This window comes from Aspergillus pseudoviridinutans, assembly GCF_018340605.1.
Source record: "Aspergillus pseudoviridinutans IFM 55266 DNA, scaffold_7, whole genome shotgun sequence".
Classification (NCBI taxonomy): Eukaryota; Fungi; Ascomycota; class Eurotiomycetes; order Eurotiales; family Aspergillaceae; genus Aspergillus; species Aspergillus pseudoviridinutans.
The window spans coordinates 1518298-1542615 of record NW_025091287.1 but is presented as its reverse complement, the minus strand read 5'-3'; the positions used below and the strand labels follow the sequence as shown (position 1 = coordinate 1542615).

Below are 24318 nucleotides of genomic sequence, written 5' to 3'. Positions count from 1 at the left end.
ATGCCGCAAATGACAACCGTACTGTCCATAAAGTATCAGTACAACGTACACGTCAGGCATGCGGACCATGTCGGTACGTACATCTAATAAGGGGCGATTTTGGCCGTTGACACCTACCCACGTGATTCCGTCAATCATAAAGCAGGCAACTAACTTGCAATATCTGCGTCAAGTCGAAAAAAGGCTCGTTGTCCAGGCGAGAAGCCGACTTGCTCACTATGTCGGAGACTTGGTCAGCGCTGTTCATACAACGCGCAGCGGGCAGCCAATGGCGCAGCACTGGGAGCTCCCTTAGGGCTCAACCAGCCGCGCACGCCAGATGACGCGCTACCAGGAAATGCGCCAAATGCTCAGCAGTTCCAGCGTATCGAACAGAGGCTGGATGCGATGGCGACACTTCTCCAGTACGTTCTCCGCAAGCTCAAACGCATCTCATCATCAGCTTCAATCATGCTGATGTTATTTCGACTAGAGAGAGGTTGCCGACAAGCAGTGCCGTGGATAGAGCATCTGAAAGAACAGACAATCCTAGTTCAGGAGAAAGGATGCCATGGTATGTATTTGGTGATTTTCATTCCCATTGCGATGAACTGCGTAAATGATGGATTTAAGTGCCCCATTTCAACCGGAATACATCAGATCTCAGGTAGAGATTTACCTGGATCACTTTTATGACCAGCCATATTGTGTCTTCTCGAGAGATAAGCTGATGAAAGACGCGGAAAAATTGCCTTCAGCGGTCATGTTTCCTCTCGTCGCCCTCACCTCTCGTCTGGCCAGCAAATTTTCTGAGGACTCGCGGTCATATGCGCCAAATACAGCTGATTGTACTAATACGGCTTGGAACATTCTGGCCAATCAGTATAGAACAGGCAACCTGTGTCTACCTTTTCTGCAGGGCACGTTCCTGATGGCGCAACTAGATCTCTCTGATGGTCGGTCAGATCGAGGTTACAATAGTGTCGCCCTTGCACTTCGAGCGCTACAGTCAGCCGGGCTGAACAGAAGCGATGGCTATACCTCGATTGAGACTAGAGCTGATCAAGAAGACTGGAAGCGCATTACATGGGCGTTTTTCATGCTTGACCGCAATTACAACGCCTCCCGGACCTATTCAATCTGCCTGAGCGACAAGCATTTCACATTACCCTTTCCTTCTCCGAATGCGTCTGGGACAACCCATGGATGCTCAACCTCATGTGGTAGACTGTGCGATGGGCCTGGGAAACTAGGAAAAAAGGTAGATGACGGGATTCTGGCGTGTCTCATCCGGCTTTCCTCTATCTGGGGTAAGCTCACAGAGTACGTCTTCGAGCCTTCTGATCAGGATAGAACCCCCCCATGGCAGTCAGGCTCGACATGGGCAGGTCTAGAATCAGACTGGATGCAATTCCAAACGCAATTCGCGGATACACACCGCTACGTGAATGTTGATTTTTGCCGACGGGCGCGCGAGGAGCGGGGCTCGCGTGCCTACTTGTCCACCTGGCTATGCGTTCAATTTCTCTTCCATTCGGTACAGGCATTACTGCACCACCCATTCGTCATCACGGGTAAGCTTCGCCAGTACGGGCAGAACATACCTTCTACCTTTCTGCAGAAATCATACGAGAGCTCCGTAATTCATTCCAGATGGATTGCCCGGTTTGTGCGGGAGATGGCCGAGGTGGACTTCAAGCTCTATGACCCATTCATTGGGTATCTCTGCGCGATTGCGGCCACGATTCAGTTGGAGCATACTCAGAGTAAAAAGCAGCAAGTTGCCCGCCTGGCCAAGAATGACTACGAAACGCTGGTGGCATTCGTGACTGGTTTATCTGCGTACTGGGGGAACATGGGAGTCTTGGTGCGTGAACCCAAATTGGCTATTGTAGCAGTGCTAATGCTTCTTCAGGCCGACCGGTTAAACAAAATTGCTGAACGACGCAAGAACTATGGTTCACTCTACGATAATCAGGAAGAGTTCTCCGGCATTCTTCCCTGTATGCCAGCCTCGTCTGATCTACCTCGCATGTCTGCTGAGGACGAGGGTTTAATGTGGGATATTCTTGACTTTGGTACGTCCTGTGGCTTTGCTAAGGCATCTATATTCGATGCCTCCAGTTCTGCAGGCGACCAGCATATGGGAGGAGTGTCTGTGCTGCTGCCTCGTGATGATTCTTCATCGACAGGACATGATGTAGTAGGGGAGGTAATGGTTGATCTTCCAAGACCACGAGCTCAAGAGCATCGGCCGGCTACAGACTCTCTTGAGCATTATCTTCCACCGGAGTGGCCGATATCAAATACTGATGAGTTGGGATTGGCGATGCCTGATGCTGCGGACTGGTTGCTCTTTGGAGGTTATTTGCCGGAGCAGTTATGATTCTAACCTGCGTGCCTTGACTAGTCGACATCTCGGCCCACAGACAGTAATCCTCACCCCGTCTGTATCATAGGTGTGAATGAGTACTTCTCGTCAGGCGTGTTTGCGTATGAGATGCGAAATGATTCTTAGGACTGCCGTTGGACCACTTCATACGTTGTGCAAGAAAGGGACATGACGTGCTGGGCTCATTTCAAGCAAAGAAGCATTTCACATTAGGCTAATCAACGTCATGCATTATGTACGAGCATCGAAGATCATACGTATTTCCTTCCTGACCTTCTAGATCTTACTTCTTCGGACTGATGCAGTCATTGCAGCAGTATACAGCTCGCGCTCCTGAGGTGTCATCTCTCGTCTCTCGGGGCCTCCACGGCTGCCATCGCCTTGAAATGTGTCATCTCGGAACCGTTCACGGAACTGTGTTGGGAATTTCCATTTCTCGAGCAGTTCTCTCGGAAGCTTCCGCTCGACACTACCGACAATGTACTTCCCAAGGACAGGGAGAAATTTGAAAGCACTATGATTCAGTCAGATCCGTTGCATAMGGGTATACTAGGCGCCCACTTACTGTCCGCTGCCGCCTGTGGCAATGAACAAGTTCTTGTGCTCAGGATGATAATCGAAAATAAAGTCCCCGGTAGGTGTGTCATTGTACCAACACAAACCCACTTTTTCGAATCCCCGTTCCGCAAGTTCGGGCAAGATATCCCTCAGCCCGGCTAACAGTCGTTGCAGACCGTCTGCGGGTATGAAGTTGGCTCGTGCAGAGACAGCCGAGCTTGGGGGTGCAGATACAGCTTTGGGATGTGGCGACGTATAGCCGAACCCGTGGACCGCGACTTTCAGGTACCCCGTGGCTTCATGGACGGGAAAACAGAAGAAGCCGGTTGAAAAGTTGAAGTAGATGGGGAGGTCCTTAAGTCGAATCATTTCCTCGGGGGTCAGACGGAGCCATCCAACAACCTGTCCAGTAGCCATCATCGAGTTCCAAGAGGGGATGAGACTCCCCGTCCAGGCGCCGGTGGCAATAATGAATCTGTCGCCCGTGATGCGGTTGCCGTTGATAGTCCGAACGGCGTCAACCACTCCATCCCGTCCATACTCAAGCTCGACGACATGGCCATTCGGACCGGTAATAAAGCTGACTCCCGCTGCCACGCAGCGACTGGCGAGTCTCTGAACAGCTAGTCCCGCGTCCGCCCATCCAGCATTAGTATTGTAAAACCCGTCAAAGCCAGGCGTTGCCAACTTCCCACTCAAAGCGGGGAACCGTCTCTTCGCCTCTTCGACACTGGAAACGGCATGCCACTCCTGCCCCATTTCCGTCAATACCTGCCGCGTCTTGCGGCTGTACTCCGCCGCACGGGGCTGCACAGGTTGCTCCAAGGTTCCTTCCTGCGACACCCAGAGACAAGGCGTCTGGTGAAACGCCTCGGAGTACTGGGGCGTCTTCCACTGGTCGTAAGCCTCTTTGGCGATTCGAGCGTAGACTGGATCGCCGTAGTCGAATCGAATGACGCGGGAGATGTCGTTACTGCTCCCATCTGGAACTGGAGGCATGCATCTATCAACGACAGTGACAGATGTGTATCCATCTTGAGCGAGCCTTAGGGCCGTGGAGAGCCCGAAGGCACCAGCGCCGACGATGATGAAGGCGTCTTTCCTGTTCATGTTTCGCGTTATTTGAGGTTGAGGCAAATTGAAGGATCTTCGACTTTGAGTTCCATTGCTCAAATTGGCCGCACATATTGACATCTATATATCCCTATCGAAGACAAGGAGTGATCAACTCATGCTTCACGGGCCGTGAGCCGGACACACCTGGCTGAATTGGCTGATGAACCGGGCCGTACACGGACCGTCCCCACATCATGCAAATTGGCCAATCCAAGGCTAGGATCCTGCATCGTTCGCAGCGGATGTTTTGATTTGTATTTCGGTTTGTGGTTGTATGCCTCTCGTCGAGAAAAAAAAAAAAAAAAAAAAAAAAAGAGGAGCTCATGATAATATATTGAGTGGGTATTCTACATACTCCCTCGTATACCGCAGGTTTAATGTGGGGTAGTTATATGAACCTGTGGTGCAGTGTGCTCGATTGACTATGAAAGCACTAGTCTTTGGGTTCAGTGTTTAGTATCTATGGCCTTGATCCAGTCTATGTGGGATGTCCAAGCAGTTGCCAGATCCATCTCCCCATAGCAGAAGCAAGGTCTGCCATTTGATGCAAAGTATAAGAAAAGACGATTGGAGACAGCAGTGCCATTACTTGCTCGTGTGAAGAATGTCTCAAAGGAAGGAGACGCAGCCAATCCAGACTGGTTATCAATCAAAGACACTGTAACCTCCTCCCTTTCCTTGAAATTTTTGCTCAACGTTTCTTAGGAAATGCATAGTCATCCGAGTTCTACTAATACCCAGAAAACACATGGAAAATAAAATCTAATAGTTAATAAGTCCAAAGGCATTATAGACATCAATGTAGCCTGCAGACTGGCCCATAGCCAGGGACATGCTAAAGTACCTATCATAGATGAAAGAGGGCGCCTTCCAAAAGAGTTAACACTCGTGATGCGATTACTTTAGGCATGAGATGTGTCCAGCGTATCATGATGATGTCACAAGACTGTCTAAGCTATGTTGGCACTTGCCATGACTTCTGTGGACAGCATAGTCAAGTTATGAATATCCAGTCACACGCCAGCCTGTATTTAACCAAGCTCTAAACAGATCAATTCACAAATGCATTATGGTCCTCGTTCCAAGGCTTCTGCAATTGATCGCGCCATGTATTCAACATTTCCTGAATTCAGACCCCTGAAACCTTAGCAGTATCTGTGAATGAGGTCGGGAGGTAGCGAGAATATTTAAAGGGGCCTCCTTTTGAAGACTGAACAAGGTTGTGAGTAGTCTTTGAAGCTCTTCAGCGCTTGAGGAACAGTACTCATCAAGGCCATCGATCACAATGAAGACAATTTTGTACTGCTGAGCTATCTTTACAAGCTCGGTTTTAATTTCCGTCATAGAAGGGCGTGTTCTGTATCGAGAGTGACGTGCATACACGTTTTCGATGCCCGGATGAAGAGATGTCCCTTTGACCACCAGTTGTCTGAGAAGGCTGAGCAAAAGGTCAACGACACTCTCCTGAGGGTTCGGTTGATAAATGCAGAAAATGGAGCAAGTGTGGATTTCTGGGTCCTCCTGGGATTTGAGTTTCAAATACTCAACCACAATAGCAGATATCATTGACTTTCCTGTGCCCGGGATACCAGGACAAAGCAACGTTTGTTTTGGTTGCCTTGTCCACTCAGTGAATTCTTCCGACTGTAAGAACCAAAGCCCCGTTCCCTCTTGCCTCTTCTTCAAAATGTCATTCTGCGATCATCGGCATTCAAGGGGGTGAGCCATTCGATGATATGCTGATATTGCTCCAATGTGGCAAGATTCCTGATTTTCACAACTTCATGGACTAAATGCAGATTGTAGACTTAGCTTTCTAATAAATCTAGAAGTAGCGATCCTTAGAATCTCGAACTAACCTTTATATATAATATCTTCCACTGTAGGTTCTCCATCAACATCCTTTATTTGCACACACCCTAGGAATTCTTTTGTATATGTTGCTGCCAGCGGTCATTCTTGTAAGAGTCAGCATAGTCTGAGATGCCACGGATCACAAGACATGGGAAATTATTCATTAAGCCCGCTGCTTCCATCTCTAGGCAGATTGCCCCATGCTTCTCTCGTATCTTATTACGAGTGATCGGATCTTTGACCACTATGCTGCCAGATGCTATAGTGTCGTAATGTACCTTCGGACCTATACTCAGTCGGGGCTCTCGATCAACTTGCTGAGATGCTTCGCATCTTTTGCAAGTTTTCCCACCAGCATGATGATAGCTAGACAGAAAGAGTCGATCAGATGATAAGCCAGGATGAGTGTACCCGTTGTCCCGCATGCTGGGGTACTTTCCAGTATTTGATCCACAAAGCGCATCACTTGGTTTCCATTCATTGCATGCTGAGTCTGAAGCATTGTAAGAGCGGAGCCCAAGGATCGTGGAGGGCGATTCAGAACTGAAAGGCTTTCAAAAGAGCCGTCCGACAGTTCTTTTCCGAAATCATAGACGATGACACCTCCAATTTTGGAGCTGCTGCCGACAACGATATCACCCAGACAGATATCAGGATCGTCGTCGACGTCTGGAATGCCGGGGCCAATACCAACAAGAAGCCCAACGCGGATATTCGGGAGGGTGAAAAGCATTTCCTTTGCAGAAGCAGCAGCAGAAGAGGCGCCCAGTGGTGTAGAGGAAGACAGGTACAACAACTTTAAACTTGCCAATAGACCTCAACACGCAGGAGTTGTTGTCGGCTTCGGCTGGTGGACTCTGTGGCTCTCCATGCTCCTCGTCAAGCATTCCCCTGGCCGCGGCAAATTCGACCGGAAGCGCGCAGATCCATCCCACAGTATAATTTTCATTTGAAAAAGGGGATTGATGTTGAGTCGCTATGGTATCGGGGTTGCAGTGGACAATGTAGAGCTAAAATACTATAACTGGTGGTTCAAAATCTCTGAAAGTTCTTCCTTAGGTTCAAGTAAAGCTGGGAGAATTCCAACGCGGACCAAAGGGTACCTGGTCTTAGATATTCACTGTTGAACCGCACGCTAATCTTGCAGTGAGGTCCCTATTCACTTCTTGGGTAATTATTAGACGTCCTTCCACATTACAACAGTGACGCCTGTACTTGCGACTCACCTACATATATATCACACTCCCTGATACTTTTTATTTGCTAAGAGAGTCATCCCATTTTTTGGATCCAACCCCGGTGAAAAATTCAAGGGGGCTGCGCTGCAAGATAACGCAAAAAGATCTCGAGGCTTAGAGCCTGAGCCACAGAGCTTCAAGTTTAAAGTCGGACCAAACCTGACAATCCGCGACTCGGTACAAGGCCTACACTGCGGTGATCTAGTTTACAAAAAAGAAAGCGTGATGCAAGATTGCCTTGTCGAGATATGTTAGCAGCAAATACGAGCGGATTCAATCCCTCACAGCCTACCAGAATCTGCCCTCGGACCAATACCCCGCTCATAGACAGTGCATTCGAAGGAAACCAGGCTGGGTCCATGGCGCAGGCGTGCAGATGCGTTGTTCGTGCATTGTCACAATGTCAGTATGTGACTAGCTGAAGGAGTGGCATATTTCTTGGCTACCTCATTCAGCGCCTCTGTGCATGGCCTAACAAACATTGTTTGGGCATGAGATGTATCTAGTTTTAATGGCTTTGTCGCGTTGCTTATATACCGCCAACTTGGATGAAGATTATAGTTCCTTCTAAAAAACATTTCGGGTTGATGTACGATGCTACCTTGCTAACATCGGGGATTTCATTAATGGATTTATGCCTTAAAAATCATTGACAATGTTGACATAATAGCAAGTCCTGATTTAACAGCAGTCACGATAAGACAGTAAGAGTATTAAGACTGTTTTCAAGTCCATGTGATATTTACACGTGATCTTCCCAGTAAACCCATGGATTTGAAGCTTTTCAAACCCGTCATACAACACTAATGCTGACCTTAAACACTTCCTGGTGTACTTGCACTCCCCAGTGCACTCTACTTACTGGTGTGCTCACACTCGCTAGTGCAACCTACTCCCTGGTGCACTTGCACTCTCTAGTGTACTTATACTTCCTGGTGTTATTGCACTTCCTGGTGTATTTACACTCCCAGGTGCATTCACACTCCCTGGTGCACCCACACTCCCTGATCACTCTTTTGAAAGGCTTTGGAGAGGCAACCCCTAATTATGACTTGGGCCAGCTTCGCCTAATAGAGGGCTCGCCAATAACCGATTTTTATTAAAAGTGAAACCGTTCTGGTCAAGGATGAGGCATCGATATGAAAGCGTTTGCCCAGGTGATCAACTTCATGTTCTGTGCTGACTCCCTTGTAATAAGAAGCCTATGTGTGTCATTGAATAGGAAAGATCAGAGGCCCGGCAAATGTTGTTTGCATTAATTCATATTTGTTGGGCTGCTTATGCCAAGTAAGATAATTCAACTGAACCAACCCCCCTGCGACACGCCATTACAGACGTGCGTTGGTGCAGCGACCTTGTGACATAGGTGCATGTATACTAATGGTTTCTGGGATGAGACGAAGCTGATCGATATTGTGTGGCAGTGACATTCACGCCTTCATGTCCATAAATTGCTGTTGGCATAGGGTGCCACAGAAAGTAGGTTACACGACGCCGCTCGCGAATACTTAGCCTTGTTGTTTGATATTTATTAGGGGAGTAAAAAGCTCCCCTTCACGCCTTTTTGGCTACTTCGCTCTATATCTACTTCTATCATAAAAATCGGATCAAGGGCTCTTTATCGAAGCATTATCGTGCTCTTCTTTCCTCCTCCCCTCATGACCAACATTCTCGCCCCCATAGTACAAGAGCCGCTGTCCCTCTACTGATACCAGAATTGACACCTACTTCACCATCAAAAGAGAAAGCTATGGCGCTTGGTAATGGGAAAAATCCAGAGCAAAAAGGCGGAGCTCAATCCCAAGYAAGAGAWCAAGAGWAAGCYAKWAGAAAGGCAGAGGAGGAAAGGAAAAAAGCTGARCRGCAGGCCCAAGCACGAGCCCGAGAAGAGGCTRGAAGAAAAGCCGAGGAGGTGAAGAGAAAGCAAAAGGAGGAAAGGAGGAAGGCTGAGCAGCAGGCCCAAGCACGAGCCCGAGAAGAGGCTGGAAGAAAAGCCGAGGAGGTGAAGAGRAAGCAAAAGGAGGAAAGGAGGAAGGCTGAGCAGCAGGCCCAAGCACGAGCCCGAGAAGAGGCTGGAAGAAAAGCCGAGGAGGGGAAGAAGAAGGAAAAGGAGGCAAAGAGGAAGGCTGCGCAGCAGGCCCAAGAACAGGCGCGCCAACGGGCCCAACAGCAGGAAACAGGGCAAAGAGGCCGCGCGACCCATGCTAATGGAAGACTGCTCGTCACACTCAAATTGAGCCCGACTCCAAAGAATCGCAGGCTGTTGCAGGGCACGACAAAGGGGAAATAATCATGAGTTAGGTAGAGTGATTCTTAATTGGGTGTTGGGTGATAACCACCGGTGGTTGCAGGCCTGAATATAGTTGAGCACTCATCGTTCGGGTTATCTATACAAGCTAGGATGCTAGAATGCTAGGTTGCAGGATTCGATTTCTAAGTAACTTGAGTCTCTTCAATGTAACGTATTCATAAATTCTGAGTACTCGCTGGCAGGCTTTGAGTCGTCCTCCGTATCCACACAGAGACTCCTTCGAAGACGCCGGGTCGCGAAGGGTGAGTTACTAGTAATTCATTAACAATACGAGTTTTTGTAATTGAAAATCGTATTTAAATAATGAAGGGACCCGGCGACCTGGCGACTTGGTGAGTTCACTGAGCTGTACACTCTATCAAACTCCAAGCCTTGGGGTCAAAGATTTTCCCTTCTCTCCTACTCTCCCACGAAGTCCACAATCTCACAGCACAGTCCACTAAGATATGAATTCTCTGTGTTCCCAATGTCAGAAAGTACGGGTTCAGAAGCTCCCAAGACGGGCAGGTGAAGACGATGAATACTCCGCGTCTTCCCACCCCAACTCACGTTTAAAAAGGCCATGGTACCATTCAACGTTGAGGAATTTTCGACACCAAGCAGCATTTTGCAGCTTTTGTCACCTCTTGAAACGTGCATTTCTAAGTTGGTACTGAGAACCCAAGCTTTGTAGAGGGTCACAGGCTTAACATGAATTATTTAGGAATGTAAGCGGGGATGAACGTAAATACAACAGATATTTTGGAGACAAAGCAACGGAGTACGATCTTGAGAATTTTTATATGGGGCTCTATAGGGGAGATTCAAACGGCACCATTCTTTTGATTTATGGAGCCCTTATAGGGGGATCTCCTGAATGGGATCGAGAGCAGACAGGGGGCAAATGTATCACCATGAGGACGGTTCTACGTGTATATGCGCCGAAAGGTAAGTGATTCAATTCTGTTCTGCGTGGCACAAATAGTGACAAAGCACCTAAGGAGCTCGGCCCTCGAATCTGGGCGTTTTGAGAACCAGGACATCCTAGCCATGGAAGCCGCCGCGAGCAAAGAAGTGGTTGCGCCGTGGATGGCAGCCCCATATATCAATAAATGGCTTGAGGAGTGCCGGAGGAACCATTGGGCATGCTACCGGTCTATCGCTGGTGATATTGAAGGTCTGGAAGCATCGGCTGCAACTACGTGGCCGACTCGGCTACTTCGTATATCTGATTCTAACAAGGTTGGAGTCCCATTAGTGAGTCTTGTTGAAACCGGGGGGGCCCATATTGGCGACTATATTACGTTAAGCCATTGCTGGGGACCGCCTGGGAAGCGACCATATTGTACCAAGGTTGGGAATAAGGAGCAGCATTACAGAAGCATTCCCTTTGACGATTTGCCTCTGACATTTCAAGATGCAACAATGATATCCTACTGCATGGGAATATCGTACCTATGGATTGACTCCCTTTGTATAGTGCAAGACGACAAGGAAGACTGGGATAAGGAGTCAATGATTATGGGAGAAATATATGCAAATGCAGTTCTCAGCTTTGCCGCACAGTCCGCCCATGACTCAAGCGAGGGGCTTTTCAAGATCCGCCAGCCATTCCAAACCGCTCAGCTCTGGTTCGATCCAAGAAAAGGTGCATCAGTGGGATCTATCCTTGTGCTTGACAGCGCAGCGTTCCACCAGTCCTTCATGTACCTTGAGGGCTCTCCTCTCCAGAAGCGGGGGTGGGTTATGCAGGAGTACATTCTATCCCGGCGAATTGTTCATTTCACAAGCCTTGGTATGGTTTTTACCTGCTATGGTGAGCAGGCATCGAAACATGGGGCGCTATCTTCTGATAGGTTTTCGAGAACGGAGTTTGGCATGGGGCAGGTGTCTCGTCCGATTGATACCTGGATAGAGCTGGTTCAAGCATACTCTGCCCGCAACCTGACATACCAGTCAGATAAGTTGGCAGCGGTTCACGGCATAGCCTCCGCCCTTGCTAGGAGGAATCAAACTACCTACTATCATGGGCTCTTTCTAGATTATTTTCCAAGACATCTGGCCTGGTTTCCGTGCGATTCAAAGGCCCAACGCGCCACGCATCCCAGTATTCCTTCATGGTCCTGGGCGTCGATGACGGGAGGAATCAGAATGAATGACAGCTTTAAGGGTGTGCATCTAAAAGATGAGGTACCGCGCGGTTGGCAATGCAAGAATATCTGCCAACTCGTCAAATCCGGTAATGGAATACATCCTGGGGCGCTCGAGCTCAGTGGGAAACCTATCCCAGTAAGGGTACTCCATGGAGAGCACTGGTGCCAGTTTTATGGAGGATTCTTCTTCGGTATCAGAGATCTGTTGGAACTGCACGCGGTAGAAATTGAAGAAGCCTGGGCGAAATGCCGCGCCCAGAACCAGGGCTTCTCGCAACCTCGCTCTTGCAATGTGCGGTGCGTTGCTAAGCCAAAGGAGCAACGCAAAGGGAACACTCGAGGGATTTTCATTATCAGCGGAGCGGAGAATGACCTTGCGGGATGGTGCTCTTTTGATGAAGGCATTCCTGTCCTGGATGTTCTCCATTTTCTTCCAATATATCAATTCGAATCGGTATGTTCTCACCGATGGGTTCGCAGTCAGGGAAAGCACCGGTGGTGGTGCTTACTGGTCAAAGCGACTGCAGGAAGGCCACCGACTTTCTACCAAAGGGTGGGCTTTGGCGTTCTGGAGGAAGGGCAGCTGTTGAATCGATCTTTTGAGCAGGTGTTCCTTATCTGACAAGGTAATCTCATCGAGCTGGTAGTTCATGTCAAGGCTGAAGTATGCTCTAGGATGGGCAAAGCGGTCAGGGGCAATAATATTTGAAGCACAGAAGACCCAGTCCATCCACTTCACAAGGACTACTAGACGGAATCCTCCCCAAGACAAGCACTACGCATTAGAACACAGAATATCTGCCCAAGCAATACAGTCAAACTTCTAGGAGACATCTTCGACGAACAACTTCGGTTCAGAGAACATGTTGGCCGGGTCACCAAGAGAGGCATCAAAGCTAGCCAAGCGCTACTACAGCTGAAAGGTCTCTGACCACGTGCGCGGCAGCTCCACTGCGCTCTGGTGCACTTGCACTTTCTAGTGTACTTACACCTCCTAGTGCACATATGCTCTTCTGGCGCTCTTAGGTACGCCCAGGACCTTCGAATGATGTGCGATCACCTTTCTGACGCACTTACACTTCCTGGTGCTGCATAATCAAGCCAGTGAGTTTGGCCTTGGGCACATGTGCTAATGTGTCAATGTGTCAATGAGCCAACTCAAAACAATATTGTGGCTTATGTCCGCAGTCCACATTATCTGACTCGTATCCAACTGTGCTTGGCTCCAAGAAAGCTAATAGCACCAAGACAAGCATTCTAATTTATTCGAGGAGGGAGTTATATGAAAAGCGGAGTCTTGTATATAAATCACCACCGTGCACTAGAAGTGGAGGGGTCTGTGAAGCTAGTCAACTATGTCTGTTTTACAATCAATTGTCAGTATACTTCAACCACAACACTAGAGACCTCCAACAAGAACTGTAATCTAAAATTCGACAATGCCATGCCCGTCCTATCAGACCATCTGTCTACATGAGGTACATGTAAGGGACCATTTTTCAGTTAACACTGTAGTTACCATATCATAACAGTATGAGATGCGACCACTGGGTTAGAGTATATAATGACTGTTCAGTGGTGACATGTGATCATTCATAGCAGCATTAGTACTTAATGAGCACTCACCCCTTTCCCTGTCCTCATTCAATTCATCTCAAATTTAAACATTTACAAAACACAAGTCAAATCCCTTCCTCTCATCCAAAGATGCCTCAAAATATTGATTCTTCATCACATGAGCTAGAATTCAAAACATTCCAAGATTATAATAGTGATCATCCTACACAGACCCTGATTCTCCACAACAAGTCTTCTTCATGGTGGATCAAAGTTGAGATAGATTAGCCTCTACCAGAGTCAATACTGAAGTTAGGCTATTTCAAGCATCGGTCTATGTTTCATGAGTTCGTCAAGGCTATTAACTTTGGTCAATTAGATTTGATGGACAATACGGTGACACACATCAATCTAACCTTGTATGAGCAAAGCCATAAGCCAATCCCAATTCAGAATGTTTGGAATGAGCAGACACAGCCAAATTATTTTTTGTCTATTACCCATCGAGTGTCCTTCCAGATTAAAGAAGACCCAGGGAGAATTATACACCCAACTCTGAACCAAGCTCAAGATCTACTTACCATTGAGGCTAGTCAACTAGAAGACATTAAGCTCATCGCTCCAACCATTTCCATAGTCCATTTCAAGCAAAAACAGTTCGCATAGAAAAAAATCAACCGCACGATCTATAAGCCAGGAGATACAGAACACATATTGAACAAGATTAACGCTCTCGCCCAACTTCACGGACAGCCGAACATCGCACACCTAATCAGGGTTGTTATATCTGAAAATCCATACAAAACCCACCAGCCAACAATTTCGCCACGGGTCATCGCAGGATTTCTCCTTGAATACTATTCTGAAGGGTGTCTTGAGCAAGTTCTTGCAGAGAATAAGGAGCAAGATGATTCATTACTGAGACAATAGGCACTTCAGACTGGGAGAGCATTAGAAATATTGCATACACAACGACGGACCCATCTTGACATCAAACCGTCGAATATCGTTTTTGACGCGAATAAGAATGCTGTCCTAATCAATATCAGTGGGACCGGTGGGTATGAATGGGAATGGCTCTCGCCAGAGATGCAAAAGACCATTCAACAAAACGCTGCATCCGCTCCTGCCTTCGCGTTCTAAGTTTGCAACCCTTCTCTGGAGGTCTTCTATAAACCTGGCCGGTCGTGTCAGGGCCGTTGGCAGAGAGGGTACTGCCTTCAAGACTTACCCCCGAGTAACAAGGATTTTCTGGTCACGATCATCAAATGTACACGTCAATCTCCGCTTCTGGCATGTGTTGCATGGGTGAAATCCAGAACATTTGATCTTTTGCTTGCGGCATCGTTGGCATCTGCCCAACACCAAACAGGTCAGCAAAAGGACCAATTATATGTTATGATGGACAGACGCATTCGTTGACCTCCTCCTAAAACCTGATTGCCTAGGTGATGTATCCATTTCAAAATATAGATGTGCGTTTCGAAGGTGAGGTATGCAAGCCCTTGGAGACACGGCGGACTGCCAGCTAGTGGCCAAACGCGTGGAAGATAAGAAACACTTGTAGTGGAGTAGGTGGGGGGTGCAAAATGTATCGAGCACCTACCATTACAGCCCCAAATCCCCTAAACCTAATTAGGGGAGATTCATCTCATTGATACCAGCCTTATACACCCAATGGCTGTCTTAAGATTGACATTTCAACCTGTTTTTGTTATCTAAACCATTACTTTTAATTACTAAAAGCGCCTCAGTTTAGCCTTAATCCTGGAATATCTCCATCCGCGGCGCTTTACTTTGCAGATTCGTGAGCATAACAAAGGGCCAATTCTTTCCTCCTACGACCAATTTCGACTGTATTCTATGTAGTAATTAATATCTACTGGACGCGTTAAGGGCTTCTCTGCCAGGAGAAATAGTAGGTAGTGAGCTGATGATCAAATATCTTTTGCATCCCATGCGTAAGTACCTTGTGGCTGCTATCTGGGCCATTATCCTTCGTCAGTACTCAGGCGTGGATGCGCCGCAAATCTGGCTGCAGGCGGAGGATGCCGTAACCCCGAGAGTGATGATGATTCGGTTAGGTGGAAGGGAGCAATTCGCGTCGCGGCTGGATTGGGGTTTGTGCGCTGTGTTCGCAGGGCCGACGCCGACGCCGACTACAGATCGAATACGGCATTCTCGTGAGTGGTGATTCTGATTGCTGTGATCTCTCACAGAGCGCCTCCTGTGTAATGTTTAACGTAAGCGCCTGGTGCAGTATTGCGGTTAGGTGAAACTGAAAAGGTTTAACCAGACTTATCCAGACCGGGTACAACTCGCCACGACTGGTTCTTTATTACCGGACGACAGTCATGGAGGACATGAGCGCGTCGTTACTGGTAGACAGGATCAAGGAACTCGGCMAGTTTGTGGTGGCGAACCCATCTTGCCCGGTCAATCAACTACCTGTATTCGGCACCCCCGACCAGCGTCTGATACGACAATGGAATGCTGTCGAAGCCGCAAGGCCACCACTACCACCACATCAGTTGATGCATAAAATCACCCATCGCGTCGGTGAGCAACACTCCGACCTTCCCGCCATTGACGCGTGGGATGGAGCGCTTACCTATCGGGAGCTGGTTCGACTATCCACGGGCCTGGCGGCGCATCTGAGACAACACGGCGTGCGTCCGTTCCCATTCATCCCGGTTCTTTTCGACAAGACCATCTGGGCAATCGTGGCCCTGCTTGCAATGCACAAGGCTGTGGGCGCCTTTGTCCCGTTGGACCCTTCTCTCACCCACTGGATCGATTGAAACGGATCATCGAGCAGACAGGGGCCACGGTGGTACTCATGACTGGGCGCCAGGCCGACGTCCAGCAGCAAGTGGTACAAACTCAGATCGTTGTGCCCTCGTCAACTATGGCACGCCTCCCTTGGACCGGTGACGAGAAAGTCCCCTGGAGTCTCGCGCCACCGAATGCGCCAGCGTACTGCCTCCACACAAACGGACATATTCGCCAACCCGACGCTCTCATCCCTGCCAAGGAAGGCCGCAGAGGGAATCGTTGAGGTAAAGGGTACAGTAAACGGCACAAAGACCATTGGCGATCAGTTGGAACCTCAATTGGAGATATATAAAAACAGCACTATGCGTTTCAAAGCTCCGGGAGCGAGGAACGCTCCCGGAAACACCCCAAGTTGTCGAGGTGCTCCCGGCGACAGACGTCCAGGCATTCTTCCTTGAGCGGTCTGGCCTCGACACGTTCGCTTTTTATCTCGAGGGTGAGGTAGATATCGAGCGAATGACAGAGGCCTGCCCTGCTGTGGTATGCAAGCACTGCATTCTCCGCACCATCTTCACCAAGAACCCCCACGGCCTATTCCAAATTATCTTTGCCGATTATTACTGCAATGAACCTCCTCTATGCCGTGGTATTGCATCTGACGACCTGCGCGGGGGTCTGCGCGGCCCTCCGCGTCAGCGGCCATGATCCATCCCTGCATCTGGACCGTAGCCACGTTCGATTGACTCTGGCATCATGTTCAACGAGCCAGCATGCGCTGATCATTGCGCTATCCCACCCGCAGCGTGACTACTTCTCCATCTCCATCCTCTTCAACGACCTGGTCGCTGCGTATACCGGGGCACGCTTGTCGCCCTCGCCCCATGCCCAATTCGCCGATGTGGTTCGTCACCGCTGCGGCACCGATCCCCAGGCCGGGTTGGCCTTTTGGAGGAAGTATTTGGAGGGGGCGTCTGTCCCAGACGGATGTGGTCTTCGGGCAGACAGTCAACGGCCGCAACCTACCTCGGAGGCATAGATCAGACCCTCGGCCCCTGCGTCAATTTCGTCCCGTTCCGGGTCCATCTCCGGCCAAACAGCACGGTGAGAGAGTTCCTCGACTAAGCGCAGGCTCAGTACCTTCTGACCACGGACCATGACGATATTTCCCTAGGTCAAATTATCAGAGAAAGTACGTCCTGGCCTGCAGGAGAGGGTCAGGGGCTACCCCTCATCTTCCAGCACCAGAACGTCCAGCACAAGTTTCATCTCGCGTTCGGGAAGGGGAAGGACAACGATCAGCTGACCAGTACGTCGTATGAGCCGGATCTACACGTCTATCGCTCTCCGAGGACTGGGTTTTCGCTCCTCCGTATGAGACGAAGCTAAAGCTGCAGATGGTAGGGTTGGAGTCGCGGGTGTCCTTTGAGCTAGCGTCCTGTCTGATGAGGGAATTGGCAGAGTTGGTAGAGGGTTTCGCGCGGTTCCCTGACAGGATAGTTTCATCTCTGCTGTAGGTCAGTTGTCGTCTGTAGCAGATCAGAAATAGTATTTATTCACTGACTGGTATTACTAGGCGTGAGTGCTGCTTATCATGCAGTAATGCAATCATGCATGCTCATATGTCAGGTCCCCTCCAGATTCTAGATACATGTCTTATTCGTGCTTTATTCTATAATTTCCATAGTTTATAGATTCTAAACACCCAGTCTAATACTTTTCTTCTTTAATCTCAAGAATACTGCTATAGTCACACACCGTACACTTCAACATGCTCTCAAGTAAAATAAATTTTGATATTCAAGAGTAAATCTGAGGTGCTCACAGCCAGCCTTGCAGGTCCAATTTGTTTCCATCCTTATAATTCATCACGTCGGAGATGGATTGTAAGAATTCTGCAGATATAACGCGCTTTAGCCTATGACGATTCTGTGTAGCTTTGAAAAAAGCGCAATTGTAATGCATTGCGTCGATATAAATGTATTCTAGACGTCATATAATGACTAATCGTATACTACTCCGTATAGCAATTACGAAAGTAATAATCCATGGCTAACTAAATGATATATATATTTGATGGCTTTATATTCCCACTGGGAGAGCTGGCATACCGGCTTTGGCTGATTTGGTGGCAAGATAGCGGTCATATAGACATATTGTTACTAAGGCGAAGCCAACACAAACTTAAAGGCGCTGCTGTGAAGCTTAAATTGCAGAAGTAACCAAGTTATTTCCGTTTGCGTACACCTCAGTTCAGGATTTCTGTATAGAGAGTCTGCACTGCTATTTGCAATTTAAGCCATCTCTATGATGCGTTATGCAGTCATAAAATACAGACTTGAGCAAGTTAATATAAAGTTAACAAAGATCCTAAAGCTTTCAACTTTTATTCTACTTTTGTTAATTACCAAGTTTTCATTAGTAACACAAAGCTCTATAACCCTAAATCAGCAACCATGCAAATTATCAATCTGATCTTACTTGTTAGCCTTTGTGCATATACCTCTGCTTCTGCCTGTGTCCAGTTCTGTCAGCAATGTCCTCCAGGCACTCACTGTTTTTATCAGCCTGAAGTAGTATGTATTTACTTTTAATATTATATTACTTATCAGCTAACATAAGTTTTAGTGCTCATATCTAAAGGTATAAAGACAAACCATGAAAATTAATATAATACTATATACTAACATTGACTTCTGCTTTAGTATCCACCAACATATCAATATACATGTCCACAATGATTATTTGATATACGGAAGTGATGTTAAAAGGGGTATAATGGTATCTTGACTGATTCAATACTTAAAAAGACTCTTAAAATGATATAGCATTTGTGGTAAGGGTTATTAGGCTTATTAGGAGCTGTTTATTACTCATATATATTTTCTGATATAACGCCAGGGATTATATTATAATAGTGAGGTTTGTATCAAGTGAAGAATCTTGTAATGGCCTATTATTTAGTCCTTTATTTCTGTATAACATGCCTTGGTATGGGGTTTTTCCCTTTAACAAGATTTTCCCCATACTGCTATGTGAATGCAGAGGTAATAAGATATGTTCAAGACTTAACCATGTACCCGAAGTGCAAATGTTTCCATGCCTACTTCTTCCAATGGCAACACACCCTCTAGTGTTTTGAAACCAGAGTCGACATGTACGCCAGCTATAAAAGTATGCAAAATATGCTATTGAGCTATGTAACGCCATTATCTATAATGCAGTTTTGAAGTTCGTCATGGCCATAACAACTATTGATTGATATATAAATCGATTAGTTATAGAGCGTATGTCATTCACATTTTATTGGAGTCACATGGAAGCGGGCAAGGCCTGGCCTGTGATTTTTGTGTACGAGATACTCCCATAGTTATCGCCTTGGTAGGGTGCTGCCTGCCCTGGCCGGCAGAAACGTGATCTCCTGCTCTTATTACTATACTGCCAGGTCCCAGGCTCTTCCGCGGGAGTAGATCACAAATTCAGCCGCTTTTTGCATAATCTAGGACTTGTGTTTATTGAATAACAGTGAAGCCATCTTGAGAAGATCTTCTAATCTGTCTGCTTGCTGGGGGGAAGAAAATAACTAGTAGATCTAGATAGAGATAGCATTACATCACTAAGGTCAATCCGCAGTCGCCGCTTTAATAGCCTTTGCACATGTTTAAAAGTAGTCACCCCTAAGGGGAGGATTCTATCTAGGTAGGTTGGTGGCGTGTCCATTCCAGCGCGGATTAGGAAACAAGTTGTGAGTGACAGCCTAGTACATGTGACTTTCGTTGCTGTACCAGTGATAATCTTAGCAGTATTATTAGTTGAAACCCCCTTATGATAGTCATGGCTGTGCTCATGAGCCCATGTTTAATGGAAATATTGCAGTGGCGACCATGTAGGGATACTATGGCCCAGGCTGAGTAGCTTTGTGGCCTGAGACGGCCCCCCCTATTAAAATGGACTAGCAGGAGAAGGCACTTCAGGAAGTCTTTTACCTGCTACAGGTAGTGGTTCACTCTCTCTTCCCACCAGAGACCTGGTACTGCTGGCCAATCTGGCATAGCGGTAAGAATTACTATATCCACTACATATGTACAGTCTTGATTCTTTTCATTTCTAATATGGCCATGGCTCTATCGCCGAGCATGGAAATTCGAGATATTATAACAAATCTCCTGAGGACGCTCATATAATCTTTCCCACTCACCATACTCGCCCATCTTTAGAAAACCTTCCAGCCCCGCGTCACATAAAGCAACCTTCATCCACCCAACATCCTTCAAAGTACACCCTTCGACAGGATCATAACCATCATCAAGTAGGTCCTCTGGTTTATCTACGTCTTCAAGATCTTCCTGGCTGAAATCTTCAATAGACTCGGGTTTCCACCACCCGTTGAGCATATTCACGAATGCATCTTTATTGATGCAGTCGTCAATAGGTGCCTGAAGAACGCTTTGCAAGGACTCTTCATCAACAAAAAGACAGAACCGATAACGCGCCGCTTTAACATTAAAGTACCGAATCATATCAGGCGAGCCGCCTGACTCTTCCTGAATAGCAGTCGTTGCCCATTTCTGGAAATGCCCACGGATTGTCGCCGTGCTCGCACCTTCAAAAAGGGCTCGGTCCTCGAAGACAGTGGTCTGAAAGTTATCAAGCATATCTAGACCATTATAGTTCTTGAGTATGTCAGAGATATGCCATCGGTACCGATCTAAAAATTCGGCCCAGTCGGAATCATTTTGATAGGTGCATCGATAAATAGGGAAGCCCCAGGTGCGCAAGCCAGATTCTTTTAGAGCTTTCTCGACGCGATCAGCGAGATTATCACGAGATTCCTTATCAGGGGTGCGCTTAGACGGATGCCGAGGGGGATCGCGTTTGGATAATCTCGCCAGCGCCGCTAATGCTTTTTCATGGGTACTTGTTGAGCGGTCCAATGAAGCCAATTTTTGAACTTGATATTTCTGTGCAAAGAGTCGGGAAGATTGGACCAAGGAGTGTATGGTGTTTCTTGCAAGAGGAATTGCATTCTGCAAAGTGGAGAAATTTGAGGTCCGGATCTGTGTCCTGAGGCGATTTGTAGTCGCGGACAACATAATTTGTGGGAGACGGTAGGAGAAAGGGAAAAAGTGTCGGACGTGTTTGTTTTATATGACAGGTATTAGACTGCCCTAGCGATACTTTAGCCATCTATGGGATATTTCAACCCGTAACATGATATTCGTTCCTTCTTCAACCAATCAACCTTCGCATCCAAGATTGGTTCCGCTTGGTCCTATTCTCTGTCTCAGTCGTCCGCCAGGATTACCAGGCCATGCTGTCTCAGCTTACTCAGACACCTATTATTGTCAAGCAAAGGGGGCAGTGAAACACACCCGAAATGGTTTAGTTTCATTTGTGTTGTGCCAAGCCTGAATCGAACTAGAGACAAGGAGTCCAGTACTAGATTTATACTCGAATGAGTTGTTGTAAAGTCTGAATCTTGTTAATAGATTCAGAAGTGTTCAGAAACAAGGAAATGGTACAATATTTTAGCTTGCACTTTAAAGTCTCGACATGGGTCTGGTGCCACCAAACGGATTACTGTAAATACTTCAAGGAGTTTATGGCTCATGCTATCTTTAGTGCGGCATGTCAGCCTTCAAGGCAAACGGCAATGTCATCATCGGCGGTAGTGCTCTACCAAGCCAAGGGGCAAAAAGTACTGAAATGGAGTGATTCTGGAGAGATTATGGGTGGCAAGAAGCTAGGTACAAGAGTAATCTGTTCCCCAGGGTAGGGTTCGGGCCTCGCGAGAGCCAGCAAAGGCACCTCACGAAAAAAACTGAGGGTACCAAGAGTGTGAAATGTCCGACGATGGGGCTGGCTACGCACAAGTGCACATATTCTTGACTCTCTTGAGCGGTTCATTCCTCCGCTGTCTTTTTCTGCCTCTAGCAACAAGGCAATTTGCATACCCGGGTTGAACTTGGACTATCGACGAAGCGCAGCACGTAGTTACCGAAAGCCTTTAATGTGATCTTTGGAGAAATCCGCGCGACAGATTGGAAACCATCATTCCCGCGTCTTATATTTGCATTATCTTTGAACAGATGTTACAACACCAGTACTCCATTGGCCAAGGACCGTCGCGGCCCGGGCATCTGACAGCAAAAAAAGCAACGCCCTGGGCAGCGGGAAGTTGGCTCAGCCCTATCTCGATTACCACTCCTATCGCTTCCGAACACAGTTCCCAGGGGCAAATCCCACAGCTGCAGGTCGAGCTGTGACAGACGCCCTCATGCTTCACCAGTTCTGGCGATGATCGTGCAACAGCGCAACCGCCGATTCCACGAGCTCGGCGAGGGGCTGCGCCACGACGGACGCGGTCGGTCAAGACCATTTTCGAGCGTGAGAATGCTGAAACATGCCAGAGCGCCCACGAAGTCTTTTGCCAAATTTCCAGGTAAGACCGGTTGCTCTCATGAGAGCAATCAAGGCAACACCTAGCGTGATAGAAATCTACTTTAGAGGCATTATATCAGGGGTTTTGCTGGGGATCTATCTCTGCCTTCACGTCCACCCAAAAAAGAAGGATTGTTGTGGCGGCTGGTATATCGTATTGCGGGTCGAACAATGCAGTAAATGTGAGCAGATACCTATGTGACTACATGGGAAGATCACGGTAATGCAGTCAGGTTGCCCCATCATGGTTTTCTTTTCCAGCCATCTAATTGGCAGCTGGGTGAGCCTATAGCAGCTGATCTACCCCTTACCAAGCTTTTACGATATTCGCAACAACTTCATTTTCATACCGGGCTGCACTAGGGATATAGTCCATGCTACATGGTTTTGCGGTGCAAGTTGGTCTGCTGGATGAGGGTGATTCTGAACATGGGGATGATCGTAGTATGAAGGTAGGCTGGTATTAGATTTACATCAGTGTACATTCCCGCGCGTGGCACTGGCCCTACGTCCTTAAAATCTCTACCTGTTGTCACCTGATTATCACCTTTTGTAATAATGCGGTCTTGTGGATATGTTAGGGTTAGTGATAGTAGTAGTGATAGTTTTAGACCGTATGATCTGGAGGTGCTGAAATTCCTGCTATGCGAATCAGATTATCATGTGGCAGCTCCCTTCGCACATGTCTCGCAGGCTACACAGTTGGCAGGTTGTTGTTCGGACATTCTAGACGTGCAGGGATGAAAGGCTTGGTATTTTTGTGGAGTTTATCCCTATTGGCTACCAATGGCGAGAGGCTATAGCTAAATTTAACCGTCCCTCTCAGAAGCTTAAAATAAGCCTCGTCTATTCAGCCGGGATATATTCTATAAGAGATCCCATTTACAATACTAAGGCCAGTATGCTCTTCAGGAAGCATGTTAGCTCTACCAGTTCCTTTAGCCCCAGATATACCTAACCAGCTTCATATTTTGCAAAGCAGGGTTCTAATTTAATCTCGCTAAACCTTTTGACAACATCCATGGCTGCATTCTTCAGTGCATCCCCTTTCAGCCACAACACTGGCTCGCCCTGAGAGTTGGCCTGGTTGTCCCCTTGCGTCCCTTGAAGAAAAATGTCTGCAGCTTGACCCATAGCCAGAGTCACAGTAAGCCTTGCTACCTTAACCACAGGTTAGAGAATTTTACACTCCATTGTTGGCCGCCTCATTTTACCAGGAATGACCAGGCTGCTATCCAGGTGTAGGTTGACCTAGCATCTTATATTGAATAATGAAACCATTCAGCAGGAAGTAATGCTCAACAAGTTAAGGCCAGCCACATGATAGAGCCTCTGCTTCTCATCAGGGAAAACTGCTTTGCAATAAATGAGGTGTGCAGTCTGGTAACAGAGCAGGTTAAGCAAGTTTCTATATCTTTAGGTAAAGGGAGTCTATGTAGGCCTATTTATATATCTAACGTCATTTATATACTATTCCAAGTTAAAGGGCCTCTTCTCATGTTTATAAGAATAAATCTTCTATTAATAGTCTTTAACTATTAATAAAAGCATATTTTCGTTCAGGCTTTATTCGAGAACGCTCGGGTTCTAGAGGAAGACCAAATTCTCGAGGAAGATCTAGAGGCCCTTTATCCCCTCAATCAGTATCAAGACGGTAAGAATTTTTCTTCAAAACTAGTTTATATACTAACTAGTTTAGACAGTCAACTAGTTTACAGTCATCCCATTCATCCCAGCGGTAAGAAATCTTAGTCTCTAGAACTAGTTTTTCTACTAATTTATTCTAGATCATTAAATCTTCAGCAGATTGCTACCTCTAATCTTCATACCCAAAATCAGAACAGTTATACTAAGTCACGCCAAATCGATCTCCAAATACTTGAAGCAGAGATAAGAAAGGCTGAGACTGAGAAACAGAAATTAGCGCTAGAGTTAGAATTAGCTAGAATTAAGCAAACGCAGATGTAA

General features: G+C 47.2%; 7 protein-coding genes across 7 annotated transcripts; 3 read left to right on the top strand and 4 right to left on the bottom strand.

Annotated features, from left to right (window-relative positions):
- Positions 1-58: 58 nt before the first annotated feature.
- Positions 59-2365, top strand: Asppvi_009843 (fungal specific transcription factor domain-containing protein; the record flags this gene model as incomplete). The annotated part of the gene is made up of 4 exons (XM_043305689.1): positions 59-73; positions 259-404; positions 473-553; positions 613-2365. The coding sequence occupies 4 exons, from the start codon at positions 59-61 to the stop codon at positions 2363-2365; spliced, it is 1995 nt and encodes a 664-aa protein (XP_043161624.1).
- Positions 2366-2647: 282 nt separating this feature from the next.
- Asppvi_009842 (NAD(P)/FAD-dependent oxidoreductase) lies at positions 2648-4039 on the bottom strand (the record flags this gene model as incomplete). The annotated part of the gene is made up of 2 exons (XM_043305688.1): positions 2648-2885; positions 2937-4039. 2 exons carry the CDS (start codon positions 4037-4039, stop codon positions 2648-2650), a joined length of 1341 nt encoding a protein of 446 aa, XP_043161623.1.
- Positions 4040-6191: 2152 nt separating this feature from the next.
- Positions 6192-6632, bottom strand: Asppvi_009841 (uncharacterized protein; the record flags this gene model as incomplete). Its single annotated transcript, XM_043305687.1, has 1 exon — positions 6192-6632. The coding sequence occupies one exon, from the start codon at positions 6630-6632 to the stop codon at positions 6192-6194; it is 441 nt and encodes a 146-aa protein (XP_043161622.1).
- A 3845-nt stretch (positions 6633-10477) lies between these two features.
- Positions 10478-12202, top strand: Asppvi_009840 (HET domain-containing protein; the record flags this gene model as incomplete). The annotated part of the gene is made up of 1 exon (XM_043305686.1): positions 10478-12202. One exon carries the CDS (start codon positions 10478-10480, stop codon positions 12200-12202), a length of 1725 nt encoding a protein of 574 aa, XP_043161621.1.
- Positions 12203-15371: 3169 nt separating this feature from the next.
- On the top strand, positions 15372-16195 carry Asppvi_009839 (uncharacterized protein; the record flags this gene model as incomplete). Its single annotated transcript, XM_043305685.1, has 3 exons — positions 15372-15380; positions 15444-15887; positions 15956-16195. The coding sequence occupies 3 exons, from the start codon at positions 15372-15374 to the stop codon at positions 16193-16195; spliced, it is 693 nt and encodes a 230-aa protein (XP_043161620.1).
- An 86-nt stretch (positions 16196-16281) lies between these two features.
- Positions 16282-17067, bottom strand: Asppvi_009838 (uncharacterized protein; the record flags this gene model as incomplete). Its single annotated transcript, XM_043305684.1, has 4 exons — positions 16282-16503; positions 16544-16657; positions 16709-16903; positions 16936-17067. 4 exons carry the CDS (start codon positions 17065-17067, stop codon positions 16282-16284), a joined length of 663 nt encoding a protein of 220 aa, XP_043161619.1.
- Positions 17068-20033: 2966 nt separating this feature from the next.
- Positions 20034-21002, bottom strand: Asppvi_009837 (uncharacterized protein; the record flags this gene model as incomplete). The annotated part of the gene is made up of 1 exon (XM_043305683.1): positions 20034-21002. The coding sequence occupies one exon, from the start codon at positions 21000-21002 to the stop codon at positions 20034-20036; it is 969 nt and encodes a 322-aa protein (XP_043161618.1).
- Positions 21003-24318: the final 3316 nt, after the last annotated feature.